Source organism: Rhamphochromis longiceps, linkage group LG8, assembly GCF_057381845.1.
Source record: "Rhamphochromis longiceps isolate RC_006_pf linkage group LG8, R_longiceps_female_GT1.1, whole genome shotgun sequence".
Lineage (NCBI taxonomy): Eukaryota > Metazoa > Chordata > Actinopteri > Cichliformes > Cichlidae > Rhamphochromis > Rhamphochromis longiceps.
The window spans coordinates 29985485-29997851 of NC_140564.1; the positions used below are offsets into that span (position 1 = coordinate 29985485).

A 12367-nucleotide genomic window follows, 5' to 3' on the forward strand; every position below is an offset into this window, starting at 1 on the left:
AAGGCAAGCAGCTCAGCTCGCAAATATGAGCAGTATGAAGAAAAACTGCATTTAAGTAAAGTGCGGTTCAGCGGGTTTATTGGGTAACAGATACGCTGAAATTGAATCCAAAATTTGGTTTAGCCAAAAAGGTTTCAATGGTATTAGAGACATTACTTCATGGGGAAGTGGCTTCTATCATGTGTAGCATGCAGAGATTAGAAATCAGCGATCAGAAAATTGAATAATTGCATCCTTGCTTCATCCAAATGCGGTTAATCTACATGTGATTGGTGTCGCAAACAATTGCTGCTGACGCTGCTTGACATCTCAGAGAGATTTAGTAAGAGATGCAGGATCACAAAATTAAAATGAACTGACAAAGACCCCCCTCTCCCCTCCCAGTCACAGTGTTTGCTTAGGGGAAATATTAGATTGTATGTGTAAAATACGACGGTGAAATTTCATACTGTGTTTCAATAACGTGAGAAAACCTCAGGAGGTGTGAGCGCTTGAATAGTCAATATCAAATCCAGTTGTCCTTTCACCTCAAAGTTAAATAAGTCCAGCCAGGTGGATTTAGGTGTGTTGCAGTAACGTGCACACACACTTACACAGCCATAAAAACAGCACGAGGAAAAAAAGGAAAGACTTTTCAGATTGGAGAGGACAGGCAAGGATCAGGGGTGCAGAGGGAAAGGGTTACGGTTAACTTTCCTCTAAAGGGTGTCAAAAAAGGAACTAAATTGGGTGTCAGAAAGCACTAAGGAGTTGAAATAAGTCAGGGTCCCCCAGCTCCCATGTGGGTGGGTGCTTGCTTTATACTTTTCAGACAATGTCCCTTTAAAAGCACCACGTCTGGAAAGCCCATTAGATGTGCATATAAAATTTCCCCTGTGATTAATAGTTTGATGAGGCAGGGTTGGTTGGAGGGTACTACCAACATGTGGCCGGCAGGGCTCCTCCTCTGCAGTCTCACGTTACACTCCATAAACTTGCCACTCTTTCCCACCTATATGTTTAAAAAGGAGGAGGGCTCACTTGTCAAGAATGCCTTAGAAGAGTTGTGAAAACAGCCAGCCCGAGAACGGGAGTTATACAGTTGTGGATGCCGCTTTCCCGAAGAGCAGCAACTTGGTTAGATCTGGGAAGGAGAGAGGGTGTGTGTGAGAGCGACGCAGAAGGGAAAGTGTGTGAGAGTGTGTCAGGACCAGAGGCTCCAAAGGACGTCACGCACGCTCCCAGAGAGAGAGGGAAACGTGCTGTCACAGGAAGGTGTCTATCCTCACGTGCTCTGGGCTGTGGAAGCGTCAACAGCCTCTGACAGAAGTGAGTAGATGCAGTGAGACGATGGTGTTCATTTAGTCAGCTGAAGTGGATATTACTCAAAAGTGACAAAGATATCGATTTCTAGTCCTAACTTACTTTCTGAGAGAGGTTGAAATTCCTTGACAGGAAAAAGACTGTGCTCGTGCGAAGGGTTTTTGCATCACGATGGATCAGCCGGCCAGCAGCTGCATGCGGAGCGCCCATCCCAGCAGCCCCATCTGGGGCTGCATGAGGAACCCTCACTCTGGGGTCCCAGGGGTGAATCTGCAGTCGCCCTACCAACAGGCCCCATTCTCCCTCCACCAGAAGCCTGAGTTCCTGGCCTACACAGATTTCTCCACCTCCTGCCTGGTGTCGAGCACGCCGCACGCAGCCTACCCTCGCGATGACAGACTGTACCAAGAGAGCCAAGGGGGTTACCAAAGAGCTGACTGGCAGTTCAACCAATGTGAGACTCGTGTGAGAGCACCTGAGGCCTGCCCGCCTGTTGCCCCTGCAGTAATAGGTGGCGGCGGCAGTGGGGCTGGAGGGCCTGAGCTGGACAGTGTAGGGGGGGACAGGCTTCCAGGCACCGTGCCCGGGTGTATGGAGGGAGAATACTCACCCCAGAGCGTGGCTTCGGCCGATTCGGACAAGAAGAGCTCCAATAAGAGGAAAAGAGATGTCACAGGTAAGCCAGCGAGCTGGGATCAAGGGGTGCCACCTGGTGTGTGTTGGTTTAAAAGTATAGGAGAACAGAAAAAACAGTGATCCCTACAGGCATTTGAAAGCAAATAGCCAAATTTAGGAGTGGTAAAAAAAAAAAAAAAAAGCAGATATATTGTTTTTGTGTTTAGGGTCTCTGATAAATTTTAGACTAAAAAAAAAAACAAAACACTTCCACAATTGTTTTCCTTTAGTTTTTATGCCAAACTACTGCACAGGTGTAAAAACAGATCAACTAAAAACAATATTTACGTCATTCTTACCTCACTGAAAATCAAAAAAATACGCATCAAGGTCAAGAATTCCTCCCGCGCCCTGTATCACAGCTGGCAATGACACAAATTCTCTGCATTTCCTCACCAAATCAGCCTTAAAGCAGCACACTCACACGATCGCTATGTAAAAGGTGAGTAGGTGACGAGACTTTTGTGTTCAAGACACACTTTAAGTAGCAGTTGCATCCTCTTATTGTTCCAGCGCTTTCAAAAGGATGATTCATGAGGCATTTGAACTTTTCATTTTGCTGCTGTATCCGTTGGAAAAAGACCTTTGATTTATTATAGCAGGGCGACATTAAAAATTATGATAAAAAACGAAGTTGGGTGTGAAGAGGAAAGCGTTTAAAGGCCTTTTGGGGATTTTGCGCTGTATTTTTCTCCTGAACACAATCCTGTTGCGTATTGATTGCTGCTATGAATTTTTCAAGCGGATAAAAGGGTTGAAAAAAACTGTATTTGGTGATATTTCAATGTATTTAATTTAATTTTATACAATTTTTCTTTCCAGATATTTCCTAAAAAAATTCCCACAAAAAATGACTTAATATATTTTTATGCTCAAACATCAATAAGAAGTAATGCCCTTAGATAATTTCGCCTATCATATTTCACACTTGCTAATAGGACACAAAAGTAACAGACGACAGACCAATCCTAAAAGTTTCAGGCGAAACATTAGCAGCAGAACAACAGGCCAAAGGAAACATTTAGTTTTAAAGTGAATCTAAATGTGTGAAGGTTTTATTATGGGGACTGTCACCCTAGCAAAATAAAAACACATCCAGAACATATGGAGCGTTCATATTTCATTTGTAGACGCTTTTGGTAAATTTAGCCTGTAATAAACACAGTGATTTATGCGTCTTACAGGAAAGAAAAATGAGCATCCATACTTTGGAAAAAATGTAACTTTTTACACATTTTAATATATATTTAAATGAAATTTTGTTATTAGAACTCAAGCAAGTGTGGCGTAATTGTTATTCATATAGCCAACACTCCACTTGCCAGGCAAATATCAAAGAAATTAAAACAAAAGTTAAAAAAGGGGAACCCAAAACAGAATTAAAAGACCAAGACAAATACAAAAATAACGCATTCATAAGAGCGATGAGTGTCCAGAAATGTTAATATTGAATTCAAACCACATAGAGAAGTACACTAGTGCATGTTGCTAAAGATGGTGTCATCTAAAGTGTCCAGTATTTAACCCTGACCTGTCCAAACATAACAGACCATGTCTGATTGTAAAGCGTGCAAATTTGGAAATACTACATGACCAATGCATGCAACAGACATGAAAAAGAGGAGGTGAGGGAGCACCCCACACACCAGCCCACTCCACCCACCCTCCTTTTTTTTTTACCTTATTGTAACCTCCACTCTCTACGCTGAAAACATGCCAGACCACGTCTGGTAAAATCACTTTCCTGTGAGCCCACTTCTTACATTCTTATCCATTGACATTTTCCTGTCGTTAAGCCGTAACATAATCTCCCACTGAGTGCATGCAACATGTCTGACCACTGCATCAGTTCTGGGTTTTAGAAAAGAACCATTCACTTTTTCGAATTGACTAGCTGGTAGGAGAGCATATATTAGGAAAATGTCCTGAAGGCATTCACATTACATGCACATACATAGCAGCTGCTATACGGTCTGCTTCTGTGTATTTGTTCTGATATGGAAATGTGGTGCACTCGGGTAAAGTTTCCAAATGTTTAAAACCAAAATGATATGATCTGACATTGACTGCAATCCAAAATTTGACCATCATAACACTGTGATATTTAACAGGGATGCTGTTATAAACATTTGACTGTTGCTGGCCCTAAAATCAATATGGTTTTGATATTAAATTTTAAGGTCTGACATGCATGAAAAGGAGTTCTTCACCATTACAAAATGAGCGTGTTAACACTTAACACAGTAACTGTTAGCAAATATACTTCCTCTAACAGCTCGGATGGTTTTGCTACATGCATTTTGATGCTTTTTCAACAATTTAACTGCTTCTGTGAACCATCCATATACAAACAAGCAATAAATGTATACTATAAAGCACTGCAAAATGATTCTACACATGCAAAAAATGATTTTTCAGGTAGGTGTAAAAATGTTTTTTAAAAAAATATTTTTTAAAGCTGCTGATTTTGATTAAATGCAGCATGATCTGCACAAATGTACATCATACCTAGGGGTCCATGACCATAAGCCAAGGGTATAAAATAGAAAAACAGAAAACTGTGCTCAGTTACTGGAAATGTACAACCATGAAATCTTTGGCTTGATAGAAAGATATACTGTTGCCCATTGCATCACAAGCTTATGAAGTATTTTGGTTAAAATATCTTAGAATACAAATAGTTTGCAACTATATGCTTAATCTCTATTAGGATTAGGACGATGAATGAGGTTCTTGGTAAATGTTATTCCTTTAATAAATGCCTAGTAAGTTTGAGCACCATTCTCATAAAGTGCTGTAATAAGAAATTAAACATTTATTAACTGAGAACAGTTTAAAGACGCTATCTAAAGGGGTTAAAATAAACGTTAGCCAATAAACTGTCTTAATACATTGTGAAATTCAGTCTTGAACTTTAGCACACACATTTTTGCGATCAGTAGTTTTCGCCTGGGGTTTTCTGCTTTAAAACAATCACTAATTTACAACAACTTTAATTCAGTCCTGATGAAGACAAACTCCTTTTGCACCATCCACCCAGAAAGGCACCAAATGCTGTTTGCCTTTGGGAGACCCTGCTGTGTGCAGAAGCCCTCTCCCTGTTAGTTTATGGCCTCTGGCTGTGCAGGATATTTATTGGGGGCCTGTTTGGTGAGAGCCAGTATGTGCCCTGCCAGGTGTTCAAAGCAGCTAAACCTGTCTTGGGAAATTTCAAAAGTCGGCACACTTGAGGATGCCCGTCGTTATTGATTCTTGAACCACAAAAACAAATCTTCTTTTTTTCCCTAACAAACCACATGGCACATCAGGCGTTTGTACACAAAAACTACACGTGTGCACAAACACTGTATGTCCTGGTTTGCCCAGTCACATCTGGCCCAGGTGCTGCAGTCCATTTCACATTCTGGCAGACTGCTCGGGCAAGCACAGAGCAGAACTTCTCACTTTGACAAATTAGAACCATTTTCTGGTGATTACATCAGCTGCTGGTGTCTCTACCCCTGCACAATTATTACCGAAACTCATTCCCTTCAATACACAGGAGAGGTTTTACTTAAAGGTAAATCAACCAGCTTTCATATATGTTTATCCTGTTAATGAGGTTTAAAATTTGGCCATTTCTCTAAGCTATGTGAGAAATGCAGGGAAATATATAAATGTATAAACCGCATTATTTCTTGAATAATCTTAGGCTGTGGGTTTTCTGACTGCCACATTCACAGAGATATCTCAAGGCTTTTTTTCTGATGTTTGCTGTCATGTAAAGATGAGTTAATGTGAATCTGCCCCGAGCACTCCCACGGGGACTGTTCTGACACACACACCCACACCGACGTAGCACTCCGACCTGGACACATCCGCACCTTTGTTCTTTTGTTAGAGGCTTTAACGATGTTCCGCTGCATTCCTCCACTAACTTAGGCCCTCTGTGGCTGGTTTGGTGGCCCCTGCCCTGTGCTGATACGCTCTTACATACATAAATCGCGAAGGAATGTTTAGAGGAAGACATTTGCACTTACAGCATGTGTTCATGAACAGACAAATAAGGGGAAATAAGCAGCAAAAAATAACCACGGCATGCGCAGGTTGCAGGTGTACGCGACTCGTGAGGCCAGGTCATGGTGGTCTCTTTTAAAAGTGCTGGTTTTAGTGTTTACTATATGAGGGGCCACCCTTTAAAGAGCCTTTGGAGTTATGGTTTGTTGGTTGAAAAGGGTCTTGAGGTCAGTTTAATTGCGAACTAGAGGCCAGTCACAAAATGAGTGGGGAGCTAATTTAAATCAGATTAGCTGTGAATGATAGGAAAATGAAGGGTCTCCAGGTCAAGTAGCACACTTGCATGTGTAGCTGCTTGTGAAGAAAGGGGATGCTGATCATTTTTATTTAGTTTTAAACAAAAATTATGGGATCGTACAGATCATTTATTACCTTCACTGCAAACAGCTTTAAAGCATTGGTTTCCTTGTGTCACCTGACTTTCCCTTTAAGTTGATCCAAACAGACTCATAGAGAAAGCCATCAACACAGCTTCTTAATGTTCAAATATTCTTATCTGAATTCATGTATACCACTGTTCCTTATTGAGCACTTTCAGCTGTTTCTGTATAATTTTCTCTTCAATCTTTTAACACATATTTAGCAAATTTCTTTATTGTTATTCATGATTTTAGCAGAAAATTAGCTATAATTTTCAATTTATTCATTTTAGCTTGCTATATTAACTATTATTATTATTATTGTTGTTAAACTATGTACAATATTTAGTCTGGGCACAAAATTATTTGTAATTATAGCCAATTTCTTATATTAGTCTATTATTTATCTAGGATGTTAAGTTAAAATTCTATTTGATGATCCACATTTTAACTAACAATTTCAATTTGGTAGCCATCCTATTAACTAAGAAAATATTCATAACCTTAGCTTGCCATTGAAACTATTTTTCACAATGTTTAGCTAGCTAAAGGTATTAACTGGCAGATACACCAACACGCAGAACCTTCTCATTTTTACTGATAATTTTAATCTTTTAAAGTTTCGATTCTTATTGGCCATTAGGCTTACTCTTCTATTTTACTGATTTATGCCGTTATGTTGGCTGGAAAGTAGCTCCCTTGTGTAGTGGTTAATATTTTCACATAACCTAATACACGAAAGGTCTGCAATTCAAAACTAGGAAGAGAGACAAATCCTTGGAAGGGTTGCATAAGAAAGGGCATCTGGTGTAAAAATCTGTGCCAAATCAAATATGTGGATCCACCCACTGTGGCGACCCCTTGGGAGCAGCTGAAAAAAGCTATGCCTTTACTTTGACTTTTGATTAATAGTCATTTCTTCACTCAAACCCCAATTCATAAATAGTTCTTTTTTTTTTTTCATCTGTCGACAAACCCATTAGAGCACTTTGACACCTGATTGGGAATCTCTGGTTTAAAGGAATAAACTGGCAAATGGCTCGCACTCTATGAAATGCCTTTCTCTTTCCAGATATCCAGGAGTCCAGCTTTAAGGTGGATTCCAGCTGCAAGGCAAGAAAAGAGCGCACAGCATTCACCAAGGAGCAGCTGAGAGAACTGGAGGCAGAGTTCACCCACCATAACTACCTGACCAGGCTGCGTCGCTACGAGATCGCTGTAAACCTGGACCTCACAGAGAGACAGGTACAACGCTTTTCCCTAATATACAATTTCCAGCAGGGCAGGATGAACCATAATGTTATCATTCCACATCAACATCATACAACATCTTGGAACATATTGGAAAGCCTTAATGTCTGTCCTTCCCCTGTACTAAATACCAATGCATAAACACAGAGGCATTTGAAGTACAATGAACATGTTTTTTCCACAGTAGTTTTCATTCTGTGGTTCTAGCAGAATGACATGCAGCTTTAATGAGTGGGTGGCAGCTCCAGACTCGATGAAATCGGGCGAACATGTGTCGATGCTGCTGGATCAAACCCCGGTCTGCTTGTCAAGCCACTGTCCCTCTCAGCTCCTTCTAATGAGGCCGTGGTGCCACAGTGACCACACATGCTGCCGTCTGCTCCTAAATCTATTTCCCAGATCCCTAAAAAACACACACACATACATGGACAGAAATATTCACACACAGCCAGGTTCCATCTTCGCTCAGGGCTCCCACTGCAACCAGACAGCGCTTTCCAATTCATCCTACATGCTTTGGCAGTTTGCCGTCCTTTCAATCAGTCCTGAGTAATGGACAGACTGAGGTTTATCTGAATCCCAGAGCTGTAGGGGAGGACACTTCTAGTGGGATGTGCAGGGGTCACCTAAGGCTTCCTTGAATTGTGCACACACAGGTTGGAGTTAATTTGAATCTATTTGAGAGAGTTTAGTTTATAATTTTAAGGGAAATAAACCTGTGCTTTTGTCTGCAAATTGACATAATCAAGTAGTTTAAAAACATAATAACTGCGTATGCATAGCCTGGTTATAACTTGAGGTTTATTTGCTTTAAAATGCATGTATTTCTCTCTGCCATGGAGCATCCCACACACCATTCTTCTGTTGTAAATACTCACTACCGCACCAAATCCGCAGCTAACAATAATCTTCAAAGTGTATTGTTTCCTCCACTGTGAATAATGTTAACTAAAATGTACAGGCCCCAGCTGTTTGAGGAACCAACTGTATTAGACACCTACTGATAAAGGCTTAAGTAAGACATTTTCTAAAGCTTTAAATAAACTATCTTGGTCACAGACTTAACAAATGCTCACTCTTCTTTTTTTTTTCCTGTCATTTTTTCTCTGTAATTTCCCCAGGTCTCGGGAAGTGTGTGTTTTTGCAGCTATTTATGTCTGGATAGTTAAAATATGAGCTCATTCTCATTTTTGAACAGCACAAAGATACAGATGAGCACTGTCCACACCACAAGTACAGTAAACTCACATCCTGTGTAGGCTGACTTCCTGACAGTTGACTTTTCTGACCTGCTGTCTATACGATACTCTCTCCCTCCATTTGGAGTGATTTTGCAGCCAGGCCTCAGTGCTTTGTACTGACAAGCCGTCCTCCCTGCAAGGCCAATGCAAACCAAGTGAATTTATAATCTGTGCTGGGAGATTTGTGGAGGATTATTTGTCTATTTTTTTGCTGACCGTGTTGTAAATTTTGCTAAAAATTGCAAACTGGAGAGAAAAGCCACAGTGATCCTGTTACACGTTCAAATGTGGTGAAAAATTCAAAGTACTGTGAGAAGGGTATCTGGTTTAGATTTGTATTGTCCTAAGACCACAGCCTTTATTTGTAGTGCTAAGTGTTTATACTACTAGAGCTACTATTGTTCTTTTCAATTAATGATCTATACAAATCTAAAAACTGATCACAAAAGACAAAGAATGCTGTGAAATCAACCTTTGACATCTTAGCAATTTTGCCCCTAATCCACAATTAACTACATTAATTTACCTCAACAGTGTATCCATGCTAACGACTTTGTAGAGTCATCATTCTATATGCTAATTTAATATTTCCTCTGTTTTTTCCACTACAGGTTAAAGTTTGGTTCCAGAATCGGCGAATGAAGTGGAAGAGAGTGAAGGGAGGACAATCGGCTTCGCCCAACGAGCTGGAAAATGACGACATAGACTCAGCTGCTTCACCCAGCTCTGAATGATGTTTTTAAAAAATAGTCTTCGGACAAAAAAAAAGAAGAAAAAAAATAACGAGGCCTGCGCTCAACTGGACACCAACGCAACCTTTGATTTTATGGAAAGTTGGCTCCAGGAACCAAATAATTCCAGAGACTTTTTCATTCCCAAGAAGAAAACACCAAGCATCCGTCACTGTTTTCTGTTGTAAATAGTTGATTTATGTCCATAATGAACTGTATTTTCATACAACTTTGATAAATACTCCATTTAAGAGGCCCACTCTTGATACTCCTGATCGTTGTATATTAGTGACAAAGTCCATACAGCAGCTTTAAGGCTAGTGATGACATATCAGCCCATGATGTGATTGTGTTTGAGGTCCTCCCCTTTGCTTCCAGTATTGTAATCATGGCCTTTGACGCTTGACTACAACCACCTGGGAAAACTCAGACTGCACGAGTGTTGCCAAGGCCTAAGTGCCTCCGAATCAGATTTTTCTTTTTTTTTCATTTTGAGAGTTTCTTTTTCCTAGAATATAGTTTTTTGGGTTTTTTTCTTTTCAGTAAGGCATTTTTACTATGTTTTATACCATTTGAATGTTGTTGATAAAACACAGATGTTGACTGTTTCTGCAAATAAAATAAATCATCTGTTGCAAAATGGGAAACATATTGGTAATTTCTTCCACCTGCAACAGTTGAGTTATGACTGGACAGTAGGTACAGTAGATGTGTATTTTTGGCAGATGGTTTTATTATGTGTGACTATAATTCCTAAAAGCAAAATAATTACTGATAGTTCAGTTTGCTTCCATTTGCTATTTTTGTTGGCAGGGGAAAGCAGAAGTATTAAATAGTTTGCATGTGTGTGCACTTAATGGATGCAGCGAAATATTGTAGCTATATCAAACACTGTGGTGCACTTATTGGTGGTTGTTTAAACTATCAGTGTTTTGTACCATGATTTAAAATGATGACTCTTCTTCTTGTGCAAGGGCTAAAGAAATAGCACACAAAAAAAATATTTTTTGCTAAATCTAACAAACAAAACTGCACCAATCAATATTCTTAATCGGTCCGTTTATCAGTGAGTGTACAATATAATGCAACCAAATAGGAATGAACTCATAAGCCTGTCCTTTGACCATGTAGTCGAAGAGCAGTTTTTAATTTTAATGTTTTTAACATGACAAACAGGAAGCATGATTAGTTATGAGCCACATGGCCACTGTGTACTAAAGTCAACACCCTGCAGCTCCTGTTTGCATGCTGCATATATGTGCCAGCTGTGTGAACACTGATTAAATATACACAGGACAGTGTTGTTCTATGGTATTGGGCTATTTTATGTCAGATTATATACCTGAGCATTACTATGACAAAAACATTGACCTGATCATCAAATTTATCAATGCTATCTACTGCCTACTTGTGTTTTTTTGCCTACTACTGTAGCACTTTTATTTCAGATTTTTTAAATTCTTGGCTAAATTTAACTTGCAAGATAGCCCGTTCAACCACTGTTTTATAAATAACGGCTATAGTAAGCGAAACTGAAACTGAAATCCACACTGGTGACGTTGAAACCGGAGACCTGAGAAACTGAATAACATTCCTCACTCCAAGTGACTAAGAGTGAAATAATCACTGATGACAGCAATTGGGTGGGACCAAGAGAAACCTTTCTCAACTTCCAAGCAATTGCAACAACTACCAAATACAGCAAGGAATACAGCTGATTGACATATGACCTGGTAGTAAATATGTTAGAGGATTACCCAGGCAATCAGGGCCTGCAATGTCCACAAGCATCCAGCTGTCAGCTGCAAAGCGGCGTGCAATTAGCAAACCATTTCCAGTATATAAGAAGCTTAAAGTTAGGCAACTTCTGAGCTAGCTGTAACTTAGCTGTCACAGCCACTGTTGTGTATTTGTGACTGGCTAAATAGGCCAATCACAAATACACACACACACACACACACACACACACACACACACACACACACATTAAAAAAAACATGCCTTGTGCTGTATTGATAGTAATGCATAATTTTTTTTTTATCTTGGTAAGGAGGAAAACAAATCCTGTTATTGCTAGCTTTTCCAACTTTGCGATTAGAACTCGCTCAACTTGTGAGTGATGTCATTCCCAGCTCAAACTTCCGAGGTAAACGGAATGCAGCATAACTTGTCTTTTCACTAAAATCTAAAATCAGGATAGTTTTTGTTTTTGGAGAGTTTGTGTTGGAATTTGCATTGGAACCTGTGTTGCACTTGGAGCCAGTCATTTGTTGACATTAGCGATTGTTCCATTTAAAAGCTAACATTGGCTAATGTTGCTAATGAGTGTTGGAAGCTGGAAGCGGAAGAGAAGTCTTGACTCAAGGTAATTAACAGCAAGCATGAACATCACATGCTTTGGATATTTATGGCAATTCACATAGAAATACACATAGAAATAACACTGGCTGTTTCTGTTTTTTATGTTTAATCCAATCACATAAAAGTGTTTAATCCACAAAAATGCTGCTAACACAGCCCTAATGTTGCTTTTGGCCTTAGTAATTTGGTGCATTCACACTGATGCCATGCCTTATTTTCAGCAGCAGGCAGTCTCCTACATACAAAGTCATTTTGTGTCAACATGATATCAGCCTGAATTATGAATTCATTTATTTTGATAATGAGGCTAAAAGCATTCATGTAAATGTGCAGATATGTGTGCATTGTGACCTCAATGGTTACATGGTCCCAGGTGCAGTGAAACGGTTAC

At 39.8% G+C, this 12367-nt stretch overlaps 1 protein-coding gene across 1 annotated transcript; it reads left to right on the forward strand.

Moving 5' to 3' along the window:
- Positions 1 to 1002: 1002 nt before the first annotated feature.
- meox1 (mesenchyme homeobox 1) lies at positions 1003 to 9739 on the forward strand. The gene is made up of 4 exons (XM_085416971.1): positions 1003 to 1308; positions 1435 to 1978; positions 7465 to 7637; positions 9496 to 9739. Exons 2-4 carry the CDS (start codon positions 1474 to 1476, stop codon positions 9616 to 9618), a joined length of 801 nt encoding a protein of 266 aa, XP_085273097.1. The 5' UTR covers positions 1003 to 1308; positions 1435 to 1473; the 3' UTR covers positions 9619 to 9739.
- The last annotated feature ends 2628 nt before the right edge of the window (positions 9740 to 12367 follow it).